Genomic DNA, 22493 nt, shown 5'->3' on the forward strand with positions numbered 1-22493 from the left:
GAAAAACAAAATCAGTGGGCACAGACACTACTGTTTCTGGCCGCTGGGGTCGCTGTGGGGTGTCGCGGCTAGTATCTTCCACCGGATTCAGTGTCCGTAACCCGGATGTAAAGGCTGGCCACCGAACAGCACGCGCAGCTAGTTGACAAACAGATAGAAACCGACCTCATGTTTTAATAGATACCTACGTACATTTTTATACGTTTTGTTCGACTTCACGTTTTTTAGCTGACCGTCACGTTTTCGATTACCGAAGATGGGAGTCCCGGCGTTTTTCCGCTGGCTTAGCCGAAAATATCCCTCTATTATTGTGCACTGTTTGGAGGAGAAGGTAAACGCTTAGCCCGCTAGCATACACTCTTTTTAGCGGCGTCCTCGTACCTCAATGCGAGCTTTTATTACGACATTTTAAACTTTACGCTGCAATGTAGTGTTTAAAGTAGTAAACGTTACGTCTTGTATTGAGACTAGTTACGAGTTTTTAATAAAACATCCTAATGATACAAAAACGAATGACGACAATGTTTACGTGAAACTATTCTGATTACCTGTCGGCTTAACTAATTACCTAACCTGCAGATATTTCAAAAACACGACATCACCTTCTAAGCAGATTTAATAAATATGAAATTGGCTTCCAAGCGCAGAAAATTACCTCAAACGGCAATACAACGACAAAAACAACGTGCAGTTAATTTATTCAAGAAAAACCAAAAACGTTTTAAATGAAAATAGAAAAAACCTACGTAAAAAGGACCTCAATTTATTGTCCCAAGTTGTTCGTATTGAGAAAATAATATATAAATGTGACGCAATTGTCTGTTTCCTTTTTCCAGGCGAAGGACTGCAATGGGGTTCGTGTTCCCGTGGATACCACCAAGCCGAATCCGAACGAGGTGGAGTTTGATAACCTGTACCTGGACATGAATGGGATCATTCACCCGTGTACACATCCAGAAGACAAGTGAGAACTTTCATCATTAAGATTTTTAGTTCATGTCCAAATAACCAGTGTGTTTTTATTTTTTTGTAAGTCTAGGATTCCTCCCTTCATTGTAATCGGTCCTTAATAATTCAGATTTAGTATAGATTAGTTAGGGTGATGTGTGGTCATGATATGGAATAAGTGTTGCACATGAAATATACAAAGTTAATTCTCCCTGGAAACTTGCATGAAGTCTAATTTTTGGACTTAAGTTACTTGAACACTTGGTGACACTTAACACTCTGTCCACAGACCTGCTCCCAAAAACGAAGATGAGATGATGGTTGCGATTTTCGAGTACATGGATCGTCTCTTTAACATTGTTCGGCCCAGGAGAATTCTGTACATGGCCATCGATGGAGTGGTGAGTGTCTTTACATGAGGGATCCATGGTACAGACCCACCACAATAAACTGAGGCGACTCAAAACACATTTCTATGGAAGACCACCACATTTTGAACTGTTTGGTGTGCTCTGTCTTATCTTTGGCCAGGCTCCACGGGCCAAAATGAACCAGCAGCGCTCAAGGCGGTTCCGAGCCTCCAAAGAAGGAGTGGAGCTGACTGAAGAAAAAAACAAAATGAGGGAAGAGGTCATCCAGCGAGGTGTGTGTTGCTGAATATCACCAAAGTGCAGAGAAATGTGTCATGTAATAGTTATGCATTTGAATATTACACTACACATACAAAGAATGCTGCAGAGGTTTGTATTGGTGTTTTTGAGGCCCGAAAACATTCTGGGGTCAGTGACTGAAATGTTCAGATCTGCATTGAAGAGTAGTTTTGGGCCATTTTCAGAATTTGTAAATTTGATATTTAAATGAATATTTCTGTATAGTGGGATTCATACAGTTGGGGTACCTGGTGTACAATGGGTTACAAGAAAGGACTTCAATTAGGTCACGTGCACTATGACGGAAGCTTCAAAGACCTCTGCCCTATTTGCTTTCCCAAGTTTACAAAATATAAACCCTGCAATTAGGCTTAACCGGTATCACAGAGCTGTTAACTCACTTTGTGCACACCGGCTTCCTTAATGCAGCAATGTACATGCTTCCTTGTGTGACACTATTTACCAAAGGAGTTGATGGCTCATTAGGCACTGCTTAATATTTCATCACCACTAAGCTCAAATATAACCTGCTCCATACCACGCCAGCCGTAGAGCAATAGTTACCATGGCGACACAGCTCAATGGTGGGCAGGTTTGTGACATCGAAATGTCACACTCGAGTCTGAAGTTGGCTCTCATGTGACCTGCAGCCCCGGAGAGTGAATGTGGATAAATGTGACATGAAACTCAGAACACTGATAACGAATATCTGGATGATATGAGGTCCATAGTTTAATTTTAAGTTTGTAAGTAATGGAGCAGAATATCACTTCCACCCCACAGATACAACAGGATGAATTAGCTTTGTGTTTCTGTATTTGTATGATTGTCTTTTTCTGGGCAGGGTAGCCTGATGTTTCTCCTTTTTTTCCCCTAGGAGGTTATCTTCCACCTGACGAGATCAAGGAGAGGTTTGACAGCAATTGTATCACTCCAGTAAGTCGAAACAAAAAAAGACAACAGAAAAACAGCTTTTTGTCAAGCCGTTTTATAGAACTATGAACTTTTCACCGTTATGAAAGTCAAACATTTCCTTCCCCTGATGTTCTCTCAGGGAACAGAGTTCATGGACAACCTGGCACAGTGTCTTCGATACTATGTTGCCGACAGACTGAGTAATGATCCAGGATGGAGGAACGTCACAGTGAGTTGTTTTTATTAATCATTTTAAACTACTAAAAAATCAATGGACAACCTCTGGGTGAGTGTAGGGTTTTCTCTAGCATTTTTCGGTCTTGGGTGCTGTCATCACGTCTTGCTATCATCATAAGATTTAACATAAACCTTAAAACTAAGCATTTTCACATAATTTTGGACCACCTGTATCACCACATTTGTAAAATAAGACTTTGATTATACGCCGGGTTTTGGTTATATGCATACAAATGTCTGTGTATATATGTTTGTGTTTAAGCAACCACATATAAGTTCAGTCCACTGTACTGTGACCTACTCTATATATAGACAGCTGTAACTCCAACCCCAGCTCGTGCACGGCTAATGACATTCAAATGTGTTCAACAGCTCAAGATTCCAAAACCCCAATATTTTAAAATGTCAATTGCCAGTATTCCGAAAAACAAACGTACATGGCTCCAAAGAACCACCGATCCAAAAACGCACACTGCAAGTCACATGTTGCACTCTGTGCTCCCATGGAAAACCTTAAGTATTTTTTCTCTGCAGGTCCTCTTGTCAGATGCCAGCGTTCCTGGTGAAGGTGAACATAAAATCATGGACTACATTCGAAGACAGAGAGGTAAAACTAGAAGTTAAAGCTGAGTTTTACAAAGACTTAAAATGTTTAAACACAACAGGTGATCATGTTGATATAATTGTGATTTACTTCCACAGCTCAGCCTCACCATGATCCCAACACACACCACTGCCTCTGTGGAGCTGACGGTAAGCTCTGTGATGTGAAAGAAAGACAGATATGCAAAATGAGCGCTTAGGCTAATAGCTAATATTTTATACTCGTTCCTGCACACTCCACACTTCTATATTGTAAGTGGCGCCATTGAATAAAAAAAATAATGCCTAACTTGCCTTGCTTGCCGTCTCCCCTCCTGATAAACACACACCTGGCATACATGGACAGGATTTACAGCTATTTTGTAGCTGCATGTTACACCCAACCTAGAAATACTGTACCAGTTGTCATCCGGAAACAGGACCACTATTCTTGGCCACTAATTTTCAAAATGCAATTCCAACCCTGTTTTGTGACCCAAAGTGAATTAATAGTATTCTTTTGTACTTGTTATAGTTTCCATTACACATTTTTCAGCTTTCAAATGTGTAAAGAAAATGTCGGTGGAAACCCAGCTTCTGTTTCTGAAACGTTTTGAATTTGAACGCCCGTTGAATTAATCTCTTTTGTATGTGACTTGTATACAACTAGCTGACCTGATTATGCTTGGCTTGGCCACCCATGAGCCAAACTTCACCATCATCAGAGAGGAGTTTAAGCCTAACAAACCTAGACCATGTGCCCTCTGCGGACAGATGGGCCATGAAATCAAAGACTGCCAGGGGACAGCAAGAGAGAAACAAGGACAGGTGAGATTCACCAGACTGAACTGTTGTGTTCTCATATTATTTATACGATGTTGTAATGTAGTTTTATTTTGCAATGCGAAATACGTAAGAGCTATCTTGCGGATATTTATGGGTCTTAATTTCAATAATAGATGCTGAAACCACCTGACTTTTAATTTGTTTCTGTCATTTCAGCACGATGAGTTTGCAGACTCTATGCCAGTCTCTGAGCAGGAGTTCATATTCATCAGACTCTGTGTTCTCAGGGAGGTATGTCACATGGATACTCTGGCTGTCTTCTAGTTCCGTGTCTGTTTAATATCTAATTCAATGTTGTGATGGTTTAACATACCATGAATTACTTTGGACATGACAGCAAGTACTTTTACATAAAATTGTGGCAATGATATATTTTCTAAACACATCATTCTAACAAGGGGCATTGTTAATTGTGACCCTCTTTTCCTTTTGCAGTACCTGGCCAGAGAGTTGACCATGGCCAGTCTGCCCTTTCCCTTTGACTTTGAGAGGAGTGTGGATGACTGGGTCTTCATGTGCTTCTTTGTTGGAAATGACTTCCTGCCACACTTGCCATCCTTAGAAATCAGGTAAGATCTGCTTTATTGCATTTGTGCAGAATGCTTTGTGATTGCAACCATATCCACTTTGCCAGGCTACATGCGTTTGTGGTCAGGCTCATATTGTGGTTCCATCTCAGTCGTGAATACCCAGGTATAAAAGCAGTGCACACATACTAATGCAGACAGAATCAACAGAGGGACGGGATTGTACACTGCCATGTTGTGTCCTCGCCTTAGTGGGCACCTCTCATGGTGAAGCTGCATCCTCTCACAGGCCATGTTACCACTTGAGTTTAAACGTTTCTCCTTTAACAAATGTGTTTGTGTGTGGCGTTGTGTTCCACCCTGATTTCAATGTCCACTGAAAGAGCTGTTGTCCATTGACGCTGACGTAACTGTGCTCCTTCTTTTAGAGAGGGTGCTATAGATCGACTGGTCAACATCTACAAGGATGTTGTGCACAAAACGGGAGTGAGTATTGTTCAGTGTTCTTATTTACAATCTGTTGTCACATTGAGAATCTGAGGAAAAATAAAAAGTCAGTGCATCAGGCAAAAGACAATGAGTCAGGTTAAAGGTCAGAGAAAAGATTGTGTTTTTTGTTTTTAATGTGACTCTAAATGACTTTGTGTCTCTGCAGGGCTACCTGACGCAGAACGGCTTTGTCAATCTGGAGAGAGTCGAATTGATCATGCAAGCAGTGGGCGTGGCTGAGGACAACATCTTCAAAAAACGCAAAGATGATGACGTGAGTTCTTTGTCAAACAGTTTTTCTTAATCTTAAATCAAACGTTTTCTATGGTGGTTATTTTTGTGTTTTTTAATGCTTTTGTCTCTTTTAGGAGAACTTCAAAAGGCGAATGAAAGACAAGAAAAAGAGAATGAAAGTGAGTAAAGCAATGTTGGATTATGGTTTGTTGTTGGCTGACAGAGATTGCAGTGTTGACGCTGTAAAAGCTTAGTTTCACCAGCACAAACAATCACATGCAGAGCGTAAACATTCATCTGAAGATGTGTCGGGTAAGGCTGATATGTTGTCACCTTTGGACTGAATAGTTTCCTTTATAGTGAATAGTTTTTTTTTGGTAAATATACATTCATACTACTTTAGATGCCTGTAACACAACACAAACTTGCTGGCATCAAATTTAGAGAACTGTATATACCAAAAAAAAGCTAAAACTTTACTTATCTTGCATTTGTACTGTACAAAGCACTGCTTTCTGGGTTTTTTTTTGCATTTTACCCAACCTTTTTGGAATTAGGTTCTGAATAGTGTGACACGTAGTAAAGGGGGCGTGTCTTTAGCATCCACACATTGACTGTTCAAATTTTTACCTGATTGCTCTCCCTGTTTTCCAGGCAGAGCGCCAAGGTCCTGCTTACCTGACCACTGGCCAGTTCGCCCCTCAGGCTCTGGGGGGAAGAGACCGTCCTCAGTCCGTCCAAAATGCACGTCACCAGGCCTTCGATATGAGGATGCAGCACAACAGGGTATGTTGGGATCACATCTGATATTACATACTGAGGTTTCTCAGAAAAGGTTTTGGGTCCTCACACACCCTCCCTCTCTCTCAGGATGCTGCACAGTCCCTGAAGACCATGATGAAGAACGGTGGGGCTGTAAGTTCCCCAAGTGATCTACTATTAACAATTTCAGTTAAATTAACATTTTTTTCCCCAGATAGTGGTCACAGTAGTTAAATTATCTCAGAAGTTTCAGATGGTAAAGTCAAAGGTTTATAGCCATATGTACAGAATTGGCATTGTCTTACCTATACTTTGAATCTTTTCATTGAGTTTTTAATGACAAAATAAGAAAATGGCATAAATGTTTGGCAAAGTCTTATCTTACAATGTTCAAAATCCAATCAAATTGTACAAAGTCCCACTTGCCTACAAAATGCCGATGATAAAAACATGGAGGTATAAGGGTCTCCATGACCTGGTGGAGAGGGAAGAAGTCTGCATGATTCCTGTCTGTCATAAAAGTTTAGGTAAAACAATCATTATTTTATTATAGGATAAGACAATTCATCCAAACTCTTGCTGACATTGAGGGTGTTCTTGACCACCAGTAAAAATGTTTTTGGTTTAATTTGCATTCGTGTATTACATGAAAGTTCAGATTTTTGCACTGAAAGTTTGATGATGTAATTTTTCAAAAAAAAATCCAGTATGAGTCTTGCTGTTCTGTATGAATCTCTTCTCCCTGTGATTCTTATCATCTTCTTTATTGTGTCTCCCAGCAGTCTGCAGGGGGCAGTGGTGGTTCAGACAATAGGGGGGTAAAGAGGAGTGCTGAGGACAGCGACAGTGAGCCTGAGCCTGAAGACAATGTCAGGTAAACACCTGGGATGGAGGGCAGAGAATGGGATGGGATCGGTGTGGTGAGGATTTTGGAGAAAATGCGGAAAGAAGTGGGAGTGCGTTTGAGGAAATTGTGTGAAGTGTGAAGCTTTTTGTTGTGTTTGTACTTTTTAGTATTGAGTTAAACTTCCTGCTCAATTTTTTTAAAAAACATGTTGACCTAATCTCAAAGATGACATACGTATCTACATGTGCACGTCGCCACATTACAAAGGCCTGCATTAACAGTCTATTGATAAACTTCGTAGTACAGGCCCCTGAAGACACAAGGATAAACACCAGTAGCTACATACTCGGTGACTCATGATCATTGAAGCTGTGGCACATTCACACAAAGTCCTTTGTATGTTATTAATATTTCTGCGAATCCCTCCAAAAGACACAACAAAAGCTTTGGATTTGCTTTGGGGCGTCGGCGCTCCCCTTAGGGCACTCAGAGGATTCACACCACAGATGTTGTAGCAGAAAGACACGCATCTTGTATCAAAGCTGCCAAAAAGTCAGGCATTCTGCTGTATGTTTAATTTACCAGCCTCAGTCTAGACCCATCCCAGGCTGAAGAAGTGAGCCTTGGAAAAGATTAATGTCCCAGTCAGACTTTTTTTAGCAATGAAAACTAAGGCACATTTTCATTGTTATCAGGGCAATAACTGTTAACTTCAAACATAAGATTCTATGTTAAACCCAAAAGAAGTAGCAAGCAATTCAACTTTACAAAGTCAACTCTATTGTCTTGGATCTGCAAGCACAGATATTTGAGATGGGGCCCCTCAAAAAAAGATAAATGTAATGAGACCATGGAAAAAAGCACAAAGGTGAAAAATTGGAATTGGGCATCACTACTGGTCGTCATGTAGCCATAATGAAGTAATATGTCGTTGCAGGTTATGGGAGGACGGATGGAAGCAGAGATACTACAAGACAAAGTTTGATGTGGATGTGGCAGATGAAGGTTTCAGAAAGAAGGTGGTGCAGTCATATGTTGAAGGTCTCTGCTGGGTGCTGCGCTACTATTACCAGGTGAGAAAACTGCATTGTGGGTACACTTTCATACATACTAGCAACACGATTATATTTACTCTAGGCAGGACTCCTAACTCCATCTTGCTGTTGTGCATGAATTCATTATTAGCCCCCCAATGAATCGAGACGTGTCTTTCTGCCAACACACGTCCTCCTTAATCAAAACTAAATACCTGTAATACCCCCCTGTAATGTGAAAACAATTGGTTGGATACAGTTGTATGGATTACTGTTCCTTTCACTTGTGTAACGGTGTGTTTTTGTGTATGGCCATGCAGGGTTGTGCCTCCTGGAAGTGGTACTTTCCATTCCATTATGCTCCCTTTGCATCTGACTTCAAAGACATCCCAGAAATGTTCACTGAATTCGAGAAGGGGACCAAACCAGTAAGAACACTATAATGTATTGTTTCATGACTTTTTTTAAATGTTTTTTCTTCATCTGATCTTTTTCCTTCTTGCCTTTTTGTTTGATTTCATATCCTTTTTGCTTTTACCATTGTGTTACGCTTCACCGCGCCGCTCAGGCAAAGACACAACTTAACATGGCCACTGAAATGGAAAAGCGAGGCGTTCCGTGCTGCCGATGTTTTGAAGATGCAGACGCTGAAATAGGCCTTGTAACATAACTTTAATGTTGTCACCTCCGATAAACTGCTGACGAGTGAAATTAATCTTAACAGTTTAACCCACTGGAGCAGCTGATGAGCGTGTTTCCTGCAGCCAGCGGCAACTTCCTGCCAACTACATGGAGAAACCTCATGACTAGCTCGGTATGTTTCAGTTGAGACAGCAGCCCAAAGACCTGTGTCCTCACTGGTCTGTTTTTTTAAGTTGTAATCTTATTTTGAAATGATTCAGTGTTTAAAATTCTTTCTTTTGATGCAGGATTCTTCCATCATTGACTTCTATCCCGACGACTTTGCCATTGATCTGAATGGCAAGAAGTACGCTTGGCAAGGTGAGTCCCCCCTCCTGATGCACAGTTGAGATCAGTTCAGATACACCTTGGTATTTCTATTGGTTAACATCTGTGTGCGACTGACTGTGAAAAGGTACCATGTCACACACAGGTAAACAATGCCGCTTTCAATCACATGTCATATTTCTGTATAGTTACTGTTTTGTTTTTTTTAGGGGTGGCACTGTTGCCTTTCGTGGATGAGCGTCGGCTGAGGGCAGCTCTGTCTGAGGTTTACCCGGACCTCTCGTCAGAAGAAGGTGAACAACCTACAAGCCTGAAATCACACACAAGCCACTCTGAATATTTAATCTTAGAAGTTTATAAATGTAAACCTAAATGTTTGGCTAAGTAATGTAATTTCCAGTGATTTTTAACAAGCTGAAAAGTAGGTATTTAATGTGATGGTGTGATGCAGAGTTTTACATCATGGTTTGTGTGTGACCCCAGCAACTGTGTTCTATCGTTTCAGTGAAAAGAAACAGTTTGGGATCTGATGTTTTTTTCCTCGGGAAGTCTCACCCACTCTTTGACTTCATCGCTGAGCTGTATCGAGCAGGATCTGATGAGGTAACCAGATTTTTTTTTGTTTTTAAGATTACATTTAGGCTCGAGCAGTAAATTGATTCTGTGGCTGATGGACTAATGACTGACTTAACTCGCCAAAAGAAGAGCTTTTATGTTACTGCATAACTCATATTAACTTCTGGGCCATTCTAGCAGCTTTACTTTCTTTCTCTGGAAACAATTGAGAGATTCCTTGGCTGTGTGTGTTTGGAATCATTGTCTTGCTGAAATGTCCACCCTCGTTTCATCTTCATCATCCTGGTAGATATTTAGAAACCATCAGTTGGGACTGAACCAGCTGATATTAATTTGCACTGACAACGGGCAGGATTGCTTTCTAATTACTGATAGATTTCAGCTGGTGTCCTGGCACATTTGCACCTCCCGTTCTTGTGTTCAATACTTTTCCCCCCGTTTTGTTTATCCCACAAAACAATGTAAATGTAGTCAGTATCTTTCCATGTGTTTTAAAGTGAATCGTATCGTAAGTTTATACGTCGGGTTTTTGTATCATTCAGAGCACTGAGATCCCAGCTGAGCTCTGCCATGGAATCCAGGGTACAATAAATCTTGACGCCAAGCCCATTCTACCAGACGAGTAAGGAAGAACTTCATCATTTCTTATTTAACTCTTAAGTGGAGAACCCATCTCAACTGTGACTTTATTCATTTTTAACACGTGTTTGTCTCTGGTGATTTATCTTTTAGGACAGTGAAGTCTCCCATCCCAATGCTGCGGGACATTGCACACAACAGTGCTATCGGGTAAGAACTCTTGTTGTGCATGTGTTGGTTGCACCGAAAGTTCACGTGAATTCAGTAAATGTCGGTACAACCGTTTGTCATATTAAAAAATGTTTTATTTTACAGAGTGAAGTTCCTGGATCCACAGTTTGCAGATGACTTTGTGTTCAAGGCAGTTGTCCTTTCCGGAGCCAAGTGAGCGACTTTCAATTTGCATTTATATGAAACGAAAAGAAACAGGAGCTCTTTCATTTAGACTCACTGGTCTGTTTGTGATTGATGGTCATTAAATGAAAGTATAGTTTAAAAAACTTTGATTCACCCATGTTAGGATTCCCACTGCTGTCCTGAAGCCTGGGGACTGGGAGAGAGGGAACCGAGAACCATGGAAGCCTCAACTGGGCTTCAACCCCAACAGACACCAGGCTCACGTGGACCAGTCTGGCTTCAGGGCTCTCAAGTAAGTTTCTCCAGCCATCCATTTTCCACAGCCCTTCTGGAAGAGGCAGTGGGTCATGACGTCTCACATGAACCTCACTTCCACCCGTTCATGCATTGTTCAGTTATTACAACCTTCAGAGCCCTCGCATTGTATTTTTAAATTCGAGCTTTTGCGACGTTTTATATAGTAAAAAGCTCAATGAGTTGACTGTTGGACCTCTTTAATGTACTACATCAAAATAACAAATATACATACAGAGAAGGCAACAAGTAAATGGATCTTAACATATCTGCATTTTGGGTGCAGAGACGGGCCGACTCTTAAAAATGCACAATGTTTTTGTCATAAGAATCCCTTGATAAAGTTTCATAACGATGCTGATTGAATCTTCATACTTGTAAGAGTAACATGTTCCAACAACAGTTTGGAGGGAATGATGTTAAAATCTTTGTATGCCCATTAAGCAGCCATGCTGATTATGATCTCAGTTTCACAGTCATATTATCATCAAGGAAATGCAAATAACTGAACATCTGGCTCACTCCCACTGTAGTTTGTGCGTGGACATTAATTATGCATGCATTTGAAGAAATGAATTCCAATCGTCTTCATTTTCCAACCAAAGCGAGCGGATAATTCACTGATTCAGGCAGTTATGTGTTTGATGGGGCCAAACGGACAGCTGCTCAGTAAGTAGGGAGAGGAAAACCTGGACAGATTTTAAGAAAAGGATCAGTCAGATTTTTACATTAAATGGGCCTGGTTGCCAAAACTCAGTAGTAGATTTTTGTACCTTTTTGTTGTTTCTGTACCACTGCCACCATTATCATGTGACTTCTACCCAGATACTATGTTCGATGAAAAGCATATATTAATACAAGGTGTAAATCATTTTGTGCTGTGGGGGCTGGTTTGCATTTCTGTCCAAACCAGATGTAAATGCAGTGTGCACAGCTGGGACATTTGTAAGTTAAAGGGAAAATGAACCTTTCCTTTAGCCGCATAAATGTTGAATGTCTTTTGCAGATGTGACAGGTTTGAAAAGATTTTAAATGAAAAAATGTATAACATATCTTTGTGTGCTCCTGCAGCCACAGTCTGAACAGAGGAGGACAATACAGCAATTCAGCCCCACCCAACAGCTACCAGCGTGGTGGAAACTACCGCCCAGCTTTCCAACGTAAGACACACACACACACACACACACACACCTCTCTGACAGCTACCAGCCTTTGAAGTTTCTGTTCAGGTTTTCAGTTGTTGTGTACGGAAGAACAAAGGAGCATGTCACTATCACACAAGGGATTTTTAAGGCTCCTCAAATAAAAAGGATAACCCCCCCCTTTCCAAAATCAGACTCCTGTCGGGTCCCACCCCCTCTATGACCCTGCACAGGGCCCAGGTCATCTTCTAGCACTCCTCCAGTTAGATTCTGATGTTCCAATTTGCATGTAGATGAATACCTGAATGGCGTGAGGGGGGGAGTCATGGGTACTTAATTTAAATGGAGGTTTTTGGCTCCTCTGGGCTCCTGTATCGCCTTCCTCAGCCGCGGCCGCTCCATCTTCATGTTAACTTTCTAATCAGTGCTCATTCTCATTTTCCATCGTCACTAGAGAATAGTTATTTTAATTGAAACGCCATCGGAGGCGTTGAGTTTCATCTGTGATTGTAAAAGGGTTTGTGGATAATCTTTAGTATACGAGCTGAAGTGGCTGTAAGAGAAATATGGAAACAGATCTCCATATTTACAAGTAAATATAGTCCACACACAGTCCACAACTAAACAAATTAAGTTTACTGCTGTCTTTTTTTTACTAGCATCTTTAAAGTTTCTTTTGTAAGTGGCTCATATCTGAAATGTCTGCGGCTTACATGGTTACAACCGGCAGGAATCGTACATTTGTTTTGTCCCGACAGTCATTTTCAGGGTCCCTCCTCTGTTGATCTGTAATCAGAGGCCTTTTGTGACGGTGGGATTACTGATTAAAGTAGTGGGGCTCCGGGGGCCGTAATGAGGCCGTCGAGTGTCTGTGGTCGACTCTGTTGCCTCCCGTGTGAAGAGACCTGAAAAGCAAAAGTTAAATCTAAGCTTGAGAAACGACTCCCTCCCGCTGTGACGAGTCAACAGTTGCATGTGAGACAAGCTGCGGGGCTTTATTATCTGCAGCACCAGCAGCTGCCGCTTCATCACACCCACAACAAACACACTCCAACTACGAGGCATTTAATCCATCGCATCCGCACGATCCGTCACATTTTAATTATTGCTTCATCAGTCCAGTCATTTATCTACTTGTAAGTTTTACGTCATTTCAGCAATTTACCACCAAAAAAGTTTCGCTGTTAAAGAGAAAAAAATGCTGCCCCCCAAAAATCCAGAAGTGTAAAACAAATCTTAGTTTTGATTCACGTCAACCAAAAAAAAAAAGTACAACACTTCAATCGATTTGTTGAAGTTTTGTATCTATTTCCAGTTGAACTAATGGGTTAATTCTTTGAGCACGGCTGTTGATTGAATCTGATGGCTTTGTTAGTTTATTAACTGCTGGTTTCAGCTCATCTGTTGTAAGAATGTGTGTTTAGCGGAGCAGGACTGGACGCTTGGATCTGGGCTTCTCTTGGCCGGCGTACAGAAAAGTAATTTCCTGCATTCAAGTCACTTCATCTTTTGAGTTAATTGAGACAGGTTGGAGAGACGTTTGTTGGATTAACGCAGGATTACAACCTGTGCTAAACAACTCGATTCTACATGTTTTAAGGATTTCAAGCGTAATCCTTTTGTTGGCTCTCGTCCAGCGCAGACTGCGGGCCTTTACACTTTGAGATCATTGTTAATTAAGGAGATTGACAGGTGTCCACTTGTGATTGTCTCTTTTGATGTGCGGTGAATAGAAGGGGAGAATGTTGCAAAGTTATAATTGGAGTCTGACTGGGTGGTCCACTTCAAGATTGTTGGTGCAACAGATAATCAAACATAAAAGCTGGATAACGTGCCGATAGCAGGCTGCTTGCTGGATGATAATTGTATCTTTAATACGCTTTACTGCTTTACTTTCCTCTTCATTTCCTTTAAATCATTTCAGCTTTTGTTTGTCTTCATCCCACAGACTGTTCACTACGCAATTTAGGCCACTGAGATCAGTTCATTCATGAAGGCGGTCACAGAAAATTTCTGATAGTAGAAATACAAAAGCTATCATTTTATACAACAATGCAACATGAGGCTTACACACAATAGTTTACATCCGTGTTAATACCAAAGTCACTGCTTTAACTTGCACTCAATACTGTTATAATATACAAGTCTACCCCCTGTTGCTCGCTCATGGACCCACAAGGGTTCGCTGTGCAAACACCTGCACCTTCCATACTGATCATCTCTAATGCTTAAGCTAAGATGGCAAGAGAACTGAACAGACCTCAGTTTATGCTTGATCAACAATCATCAGATTCTGAACCAAACCACTCTTCTTTGTGATCTGCAGAATCCAGGCAGAACAGTTTGCTGGGAGCTCCTCCGCCTTTCCACCCACCACAGTTTCCACGGTGAGTCTGACTTTTATCTTTTTAATCAGAACATGTCAAAGTGAAATCCATAGTTCATGTCTGTTAGAGTCTGCATAACTTGTCTCTGGTGGATTTGAACACTTATCCAGAAGAAAGAAAAATAAATGAAATCATTTAAATCCAACACCAATTCAGCCATTTGCTGTGTACCCATTCCATTTTTGAGGTGAATTTGAATGTTACGTCTTCATTCAATGAGCTGTAAAATGTTTGCTTTTCTCGTCCCGGCGTTCCACCGTCTAGTAGGGCTCCGGGAATTAACAAGCATATCTTGAAATCTTTTTTCTCATAAATCGGACAACTTACACGCACTACAGTGAATTAAATCAAGGTAGCAAGGTAGTTTTAAAAAAAAAGTGAAGTAAACTGTTTGAGGTCCTGGCATCACCACCCCTCCTTCCCCCGCCTCCTTTTGTGTCTGAATACAGATTCCTGACTGCAATTAATTGACGCTCTGCAGTAAATTAAACATGGAGTTGTCTGTCCTGGGTCAGGTCTAACCTCCCTGCAGCTCTCCCTCTCTCTCGCTCCCTGTCTCTCTCTCTGTGTCCCTCCCATTGCTGCGGGATTCAGATTTTCTCTCCACTTTAAAACAGATTTCTCTGGAGGAGGTTTGTGTAACTTAATGAGGCATCACTAATGCTGTCGGAGGTTTGATCATCTCTGCCTGCTGCCTCACGGCCCACACAGGCCCACTATTGATGGCGGCTCAGCCCCCTCCAGGTCCTAATCAGGGTTTGGGGTTCAGCTCTTCAGGCCTTTGTGTCCAGGTGTCAGTGCAGGTCAGCGGTTATTAGCAGCACTGAAAACAGTTTCTTTATCTGGGACCAAATTAAATGCAGCAGGAACTTGGAGAGCGGGATTACGGGCCGAGCGCTTGGATCCAGAATGTGATGTGGGTCGGTAATGAGGGATGGGGCTCCTCTCTCTTTAATATTAAGGATTTCGCTCGTGGTCCCACGCTCCATTTAGCTGCACGTTTGCCTCATTTTGGGGGACGATAGCGATCCGACGCATATGTTAATGTTTGATTTCATACTCGGACCGTCTTCACGTAAAAGCGCCTCATTGTCATTCCTTTGAAGATCTTCATCCTCAGTAAACGCAGGTCGACAAGCATTTTACTGAGGTCACTGAGAAGCTGCTCGGCTTACTTCGGATATTGAAGTATAATAATGTAGGAGTAAAATGAATAGATAGAATGAAAGTATTGAATAAAGGCAGGACAAGATGGAAGGAAGGAAAAAAAGCATGTGGTTGTTGCTCCCTGGTTGTGAGTTTTGAGGATGTATTGATTACCAATTCCAAAGAACTGTGAGATGGTGGAAGGCTCCATGATGACTTCTGATCATAACATCACAGGTGGAGGAAGAACAGATTTGCATTATAATTTCATGGAAACAATTCACATTTGAACTTGATCTTTTGTTTCTGATTGGCCTGTGTTGTGTGTTGAACCGAATGGAAACACTGCTGCTGTTGGTGCATGTTTGACCTCAAGTATGTTCTGAAAGTTGAGGGTACATCTTGCTCTTAGCTTTTCAGTTTCATGCCTGTACAAACTTCTTTTGTTTTTACCTGTTTCCATAGCAGCCCCACCCAGATGTGCCAACAAAGCCATATTCAATCAAAAACCTCAATTTCTCTCCCCTGTTGCCTCTCGGCTAGGTGACACGAAGCGCACACATTTTTGAATGATTAGACGTGTAAGAATGTTGTGTTTGTTGTGGCTGCAGGCAGCAGTACGGCGGTCAAGGAGGAGGCGGTCAAGGAGGAGGAGGTCAAAGGGGAGGTCACGGCTGGGATCGGGCCTCGCAGTCACAGCAATCTGCCTACCAGCAAAACATGAACCGTGGGCGTGGAGGAGCCGGGCAGGGCAGCTATCAGCAGCGCTACGACCAGCGCGATGACGAATGGCGCAGAGACGGTCGCCCCCAGCAACAACAGGTAAATGGATGTTTGCATTCCATGTTTCTCAATAAAACCATGATGTAATTTGAGTAACCTGAAATACAGACTCAAAAATGTTCTCTAACCTTGTGGTCATTATGTCATCACATGCTGCCGTCAATATAAATATTTGGCCCCAAAAAAACATGCAAATATGAAACAAAGCACTGCTGGTTGGTCCAAATAAAGCTGTAGATATTGTGACGAAGTGTTATTGGGGGGGGGGGGGGGGGGGGGAGATGAAATGGTCCCTTTTTGTCCTGATCTGACTTGAGTTTTTGTTTTCTTCCCCAGGGTCAGAGGAGTTATCCTCAACCCCCTCCTTCCAGAAGGTGGAATTAAAGTGGACTTTGGAGCTAGGGGGAAGTGTCACTATTTTTAGGGGAACTTGTTTTTTTGTTTTTTAAGTGTCTACTTGTACAAGGTTTCTCCCCTTTTTATCCCAAAAAAAAGAACAAATGTAGCCTAAGGCTGTAAAATACAAGGAGTTATTGATTGTTTCAAACAAAATAAACGTGTTGTTTATTTTTGAGAGATTTCTCCAAAAACGTTGATATTTGTCTTTTTCATAGTATTGAGTCTTATTTTTTTGTTGGTAAATTGAATGGTTAATCTAAAGCAAAGGCTTTTTTTTTTTTTACATCCGTGCTACTAAACAGATTAGAGTAGATTTGGACCAAAGTTAGCAGGTTGGTTGTGGTCACGACCTTTACTTTGCTATTTGTTTTCAAATCGGTGGCAGGAAAGTTTCAGCCCAGTGTTGAGGCACGAGGATGAACTGAAGGCATCTGTTTATTGAAATACATGTAAACATTGTACTAGACGTTTACTCTACATATTGCAATGAAAATGATTAAAATTCGCTTTGATAGTATTTTATCTAAGCTGTGGCTCATATTTACCATCTCTTGATTCTTTTATTTATTTACTTTGCCAGTTCTCATTGAACCTTCACCTAACAAAATATTAAATATAACTAAGGAAAATTAAAGGGGAAACCAAGAGAAGCAGTTTGGTTTTTGTGGAAGTGTCTTTGAGCAAGGCACTGAACCCCCAACATGGCTTGATCCTGCCATCATAGCATGGATGGTGACTGAGGTCAGTGTGAATCACTTTGGATAAAAGTCTTACACAAATACAGGCCATTAATATGGTAACGAATGAACAGCAACGCATAATCGAGGACGTTTATCTCAACTGTTATCTCGTCAAAATACATTTGATTCCAGTAAATAACCTTTTTTAATCGGGCCTTTTTTTAAGCTTCATTTCCTCCCCTGCTTACATGACTCAACAAATTAGATCAAAGGTAACAAATTCGCCTCGGGTATAATGAACAATCATTTAATCTGTCGTTTCATTTGTTCTGATAATCACGTGTCCATTTACAAAAACAAATGCATCGTTCTGTCCGCGGTATTATAATAAGTTTATTTTTGCACTGTACGGTGTTTAAGCCCTGTGTGTCTGTATTCCAAAAGCCTTTTGGAACGCTTCAGTGTGCCGCAGCTTCTTTTCAAAATGATAGTTCGTTTGATATCGATTCCTCCAACATCCGGGTCATGGACGAGGCCCCTGCTGAGTCCCTACCAAGTCCTCCCGTACAGCAGGTTGGCCCCCGCTGTGCTGCTGTACTCTAGAAGCGCCGCGTCCGTGTGCTTCATGTTGATGTGCGTGTGCAGGCCCAGCCGCGGGCCGGGGGACAGACCCTCCAGCTCTCCGGTGGAAGACGGCGGGTTAACCGCCCGGGTCCCCGCCATGGGCTCACCCGGGCTGCCTTGCCGGGTCCCGGTCGTTTTAGAGTTGCTGGAGTCGTTCCGGTAGCACTTACCGTCCTTATCGAGCACCGGGGAGGCGGACCGGACCCCCGCGTCCTGCTGCTGCTGGTCCTTGGCCTGTCGCTTTAGCTTGTAGCGGTGGTTCTGGAACCATATCTTGACCTGGTTGGGGCTGAGGTGGATGAGGCCGGCTAGGTGCTCCCTCTCCGGGGCGGACAGGTACTTCTGCTGCTTGAAGCGCCGCTCCAGCTCGTACACCTGCGCCTGGGAGAACAGCACGCGCCGCTTCCTGCGCGGCGCTGCGTGCAGCGTCATCACCGGCTTACATGCGGAGTCCATGCCGGCCAGACCCCCTGCCATCCCGGGCACGTTGATCCCGGAGGAGACTCCCATGAACCTGGAAACTGGAAAGCAGAAACTGAGTGAGGAAGATTTCCAAATATGTGTATTTTACAGACAAAATAAACAGAAGTCGGCACTTTATATTAATTTAGATTATTTTGAAGTTTTAATAAATACAAACATACAAAATAAATGATTTCTAAATGATTTGTGCTCGTGTCGGCTGTGAACTTCATAAATGTCAAAAACAGTCCTCCAAAAACAAAGAATGGTCTGAAAAGTCCTGAATTTTCCAGCAGAAAGTTTGTGAAAATATTTATGTGCTGAAAGGCGCCCGGAAGTATAAGAATTATAAAGCAATTCATAGTAAATAAGTGAAATAATAAGTAAACCCGTGTTGTTTCCTCTCTGCACATAACACTTGATGTACGTTGTTCTTAAATTAATTCCAAACCACATGGATAACATAAATGGCACGATGCTTAAACAATTAAAGTTGTTGTTTAAAAAAAAAAAAGCCGTCATTGAAAATAAAAAAATACTTTGTTTACAATCGTATTTTCAAATCCACTAATATTTAGAATTAATTTCCAATTTTTCCTCAAATTTAAACACATTCTCCTCTTCACTCGGAATTTTTGAAATCAAATCTTTTCAACAATTTTGTGTTGTGTTTGGTTCTTGTTCAAATAATTCGAATTTGTTTTGCAGTACATAAGTCAATTCCCCATTTTCCCTAAAACAAAAAGAAATGCGGGAAGTAGAAATAATGGCGTCAGCAAATGGAAGAAGAAAGCACTTAAACGGTCACTTAACCAATAATATTAATACTTTTTAAGTTGATATAAGACAATTTAATTAATAAAATAAAATAACCACGTCGTTAAATTGGTAATTAAAAGCTTCAGTTAAATGCCCACAATCTAATCTATACAATCGCTAGATTTGTGATTGAAGTTTAGACGGTGGCGTTTTTGTTTTTTTAATATATTCATCTTGATTTTGTATTTCTTATATTTCATCCTCTAACTTTCCGCTCTGTTGCTCTTACTTGTGGGGTATCTGGGCTCTGGGGTTCCATACCAGGCCGCTGACCCCCCGCCCCTCACCGCGTCCTGATACGGCAGCTCGCCCACATTCATGTCGCCGTTACAGAACCCGCTGACGGCCGCGGAGATCCCGGGCACACCGGGCGTCATGTGGGTCTGGTGGTAGGGGCCTCCGTGGCCCAGCGTGGCGGCGGCCGGAGCCGAGGAAGAAGAGGAGGAGGAGGAGGAAGCGGAGGAGGCGGAGGCCAGGTGGTGATGGTGGTGGTGATGGTGATGGTGGTGATGCGGGTGCTGTGGGTGCTGCTGCTGCACGCCGGCCTGGGTGACCTGTGGCTGCCTGTAGGCGCCCAGCGGGGACCCGAGGCTCCCCGTCGCGGCTTCCACGCATCCAAAGCGCCGGTAGGTGTCCTCCATCGGACTCAGGATGTCTGTGACTGAGAAGGGGGTGGAGGAGTGTTTGGGGCTCAGGGACATGATGGCCCGGCTGGGTTCAGGTGAGGTTGGTGGAGGTCGTACGCCGGATGCCCCCACCCACCCTCCGGCTTGTGTGAGGAAAGACTCGATTCTTCTTCTTCTTCTCTCCCCGGTAGAGTCCAGCTGAGCGGAGGAGCTGGATCAGGTTCCCCCCTTATTCCGGAGGGGCGGAGCAAAGACCCGATACTTAAGAGGGACAGAACTCCACATTTGCGTTTGGTTTGTTTGTAAAAATGTGCAGAGGAAGATAGATTTCTTTTAGCTGATTGAGGATGATGATGATGGTCCTACAATAGGTGATCACATCTCGGTTATTATCTGTGAAAGGGTCATTTATTACCTGTTAATCGGATAATAATGTGAATGTTAATCTTTATATTATATTTTAGATAAAAAACATTTGTGTTTAAAGTTTTTTACAATTTTCTTCATATAAATCGAATTGTTGTCTGCAACGTTCAAACAAATGGGTTTTGTGACCGGAAAAAAGTTGATACCACCTTTCTAAAGTATAGGACAAAAACAGAATAGAAACTTTCCGTTTTACTCTTTTTTTGTTGTTGCTTCTATTGCTTATTGTTCTTCAGATGAACAGGGCAAAAGTTTCTGATTTACTTGCTTACTCATGACCACAATTTTTTGGTCAAAACACAAATTGATTAATTTAATTATTCGATGTTTGAATAAATTCTGAATTCGGTTGACAAAAAATAAAATACTAAAATAAATGTGATAATATTCTCGATCTTTTTTCCATGAACCTTCAGCAGTGTGTGTGTGTCCACGTTTACGTCAAAACAGTGTTGTCACTCACTTCACACAATCCCGGTGGATTTGAATCAATCCATACTGCAGGTTTTTGTTAAATAAATTTAAGAAAAAACAGTACATAGTCTCTGTAGCACCAGAGGATCACATTCCACCACTTCTGATCCATTTGTTACCTTTTTCTCCCCCTCTCCCAGACCGTCTTTTTTTTTTTTGCCAAATTCTTGGGTGGAAATTTCATCTTTCGGATAGCAGAGACATGAAGTCTCTTTAGCCTGAGGAGCTCAATGTCTCCTTCATGGTGCAGCTAATGCGAGGTCGCAGGTATTAATGCTTTGTTTTCCTGTTTCTGTTCCTGTGTCCAGGTGGGGGCGCTGTTACTCAACCTAGAAGATGAACAAACTCACATGTAAGCGAAGAAGATTGTAAATACGCTTTTTTCATTCTAAGTGGGGTTTTGTCTTAAATACATTATTCCAAAGAAATCACCTTCATGTTGAACAGCTACTGATGCAGTGAAGAAATAACTTTCATATTTCCACATAGATAATCTTATTTATTTAGTTATTGTTATTTTTCACAGCGAGCACACGGATCCTGCTGGGACCGCTTTTGTATCCTGTTGCTTCCAGTTGCACATTGACCTGATAATGCGTGTCTCCAAAAGAGCTCATTGAGTCTGTTTACTGTTTAAAACGTTCTATTGCATTTCAGATTCCAACATCATTGTCAAATTAACAACACATTTCATTTCATTTAAATTGTAGAAATACTACATTATGTTTCAATGTTTACTCTCTAAAGTCATTCTTATTGTTAGCAATTTTTAGTTTTTAAAATCCCTCTCCAGAGGTATAATCCCAGATTAACAGGGTTTTCTCTGTTTGATTGGGTTTTAAATATCTGTGGTCTATAACTTGTGTTTCTGTTCTTTTTTTGAAAATCTTTAATTTCTTTTCAACTTGCTCTCTTCCATTTAAACTCTGTTGTGTGTCAATAATTTGTTTTATTTCTTATGAAAGCACATTTCAAACATGCTGTGCAAATCAAAGCATCATGCCTCTCAGATCATCTGCTGATTAACACAGTTTCTTCTTGTTTTTATTCATCTTTCTCTCTCAATCTCTTTTCATTCCTGCTTTTCATTATCTCTCCCTCTCCTCCCTCCTCCTCCTCCTCCTCAGGCTGAGCAGCTGGGGCCCTGAACGCCTCTCAAAGAGCCAGAGACCACTTCAGGCCAGCAGCTGGGGGGGCCATCCAGACCATCTGGCTCCGGCAACCTTTTACGCAATAAAGAAAAGAGTGGTGAGACAAACTTCTTTAGAATGTGAATGTTAAGAAAGTAATTTATTTAAGATAATATTCTAATATAGATGGTAACATATACGTCCATTTAAAAGCCTGAAAAACAGACAAGAGAAGCCAAATTCACAGAGGCTCACAGTGCAGATCTCTTTTTAAATTCAAGAAGAACAATAACTAAGAAAAGGCAGAATATCTGTCTGAATATAAGTCCAAAGAAACTTCAAAATAAACCTAAAATCAGCAATAACATTGAAAAGGTTTCAGTAGAAAACTTGTATTTGAATTAAAATCAGCAATTATCCTAAAAAATCTGGAATACTTCCAAAAGAAAGAGGAAAAATGTGCAGATACATCAGGAAAAAAGTCAGGAATGGATTTTGAAAGTCTGGAACAACCCTGAAAAGTTTCCATAGCCATGAAACATCAAAAGT

The 22493-nt window shown here is 41.5% G+C and overlaps 2 protein-coding genes across 5 annotated transcripts; one reads left to right on the top strand and one right to left on the bottom strand.

The window, feature by feature from the left end:
- The first annotated feature begins 83 nt into the window (after positions 1-83).
- xrn2 (5'-3' exoribonuclease 2) lies at positions 84-17243 on the top strand. 4 transcript variants are annotated; one of them, XM_076165324.1, is made up of 31 exons: positions 84-331; positions 837-964; positions 1238-1349; positions 1480-1591; positions 2476-2534; positions 2653-2742; positions 3285-3357; positions 3453-3503; positions 4003-4160; positions 4335-4409; positions 4614-4747; positions 5134-5191; positions 5361-5468; positions 5563-5607; positions 6083-6214; positions 6299-6343; positions 6970-7064; positions 7975-8110; positions 8392-8499; positions 8796-8885; positions 9001-9073; positions 9250-9333; positions 9546-9643; positions 10159-10238; positions 10349-10405; positions 10511-10579; positions 10716-10844; positions 11918-12006; positions 14315-14375; positions 16133-16343; positions 16641-17243. In XM_076165324.1, exons 1-31 carry the CDS (start codon positions 257-259, stop codon positions 16686-16688), a joined length of 2883 nt encoding a protein of 960 aa, XP_076021439.1. In that variant the 5' UTR covers positions 84-256; the 3' UTR covers positions 16689-17243. The 4 variants fall into 4 exon arrangements, with proteins under 4 accessions (XP_076021439.1, XP_076021440.1, XP_076021441.1 ...); XM_076165325.1 differs by having other exon boundaries at positions 6973-7064; XM_076165326.1 differs by lacking the exon at positions 6299-6343.
- Positions 17244-17932: 689 nt separating this feature from the next.
- LOC143012291 (homeobox protein Nkx-2.4-like) lies at positions 17933-20030 on the bottom strand. The gene is made up of 3 exons (XM_076165359.1): positions 19817-20030; positions 19518-19714; positions 17933-18528 (listed from the first exon to the last, which is right to left on the bottom strand). The coding sequence occupies exons 1-3, from the start codon at positions 19987-19989 to the stop codon at positions 17933-17935; spliced, it is 966 nt and encodes a 321-aa protein (XP_076021474.1). The 5' UTR covers positions 19990-20030.
- Positions 20031-22493: the final 2463 nt, after the last annotated feature.

This window comes from Genypterus blacodes, unplaced genomic scaffold (genome assembly GCF_046128005.1).
Source record: "Genypterus blacodes isolate CSIRO-AG114 ecotype Tasmania unplaced genomic scaffold, CSIRO-AGI_Gbla_v1 ptg000143l_1, whole genome shotgun sequence".
Taxonomy (NCBI): Eukaryota; Metazoa; Chordata; class Actinopteri; order Ophidiiformes; family Ophidiidae; genus Genypterus; species Genypterus blacodes.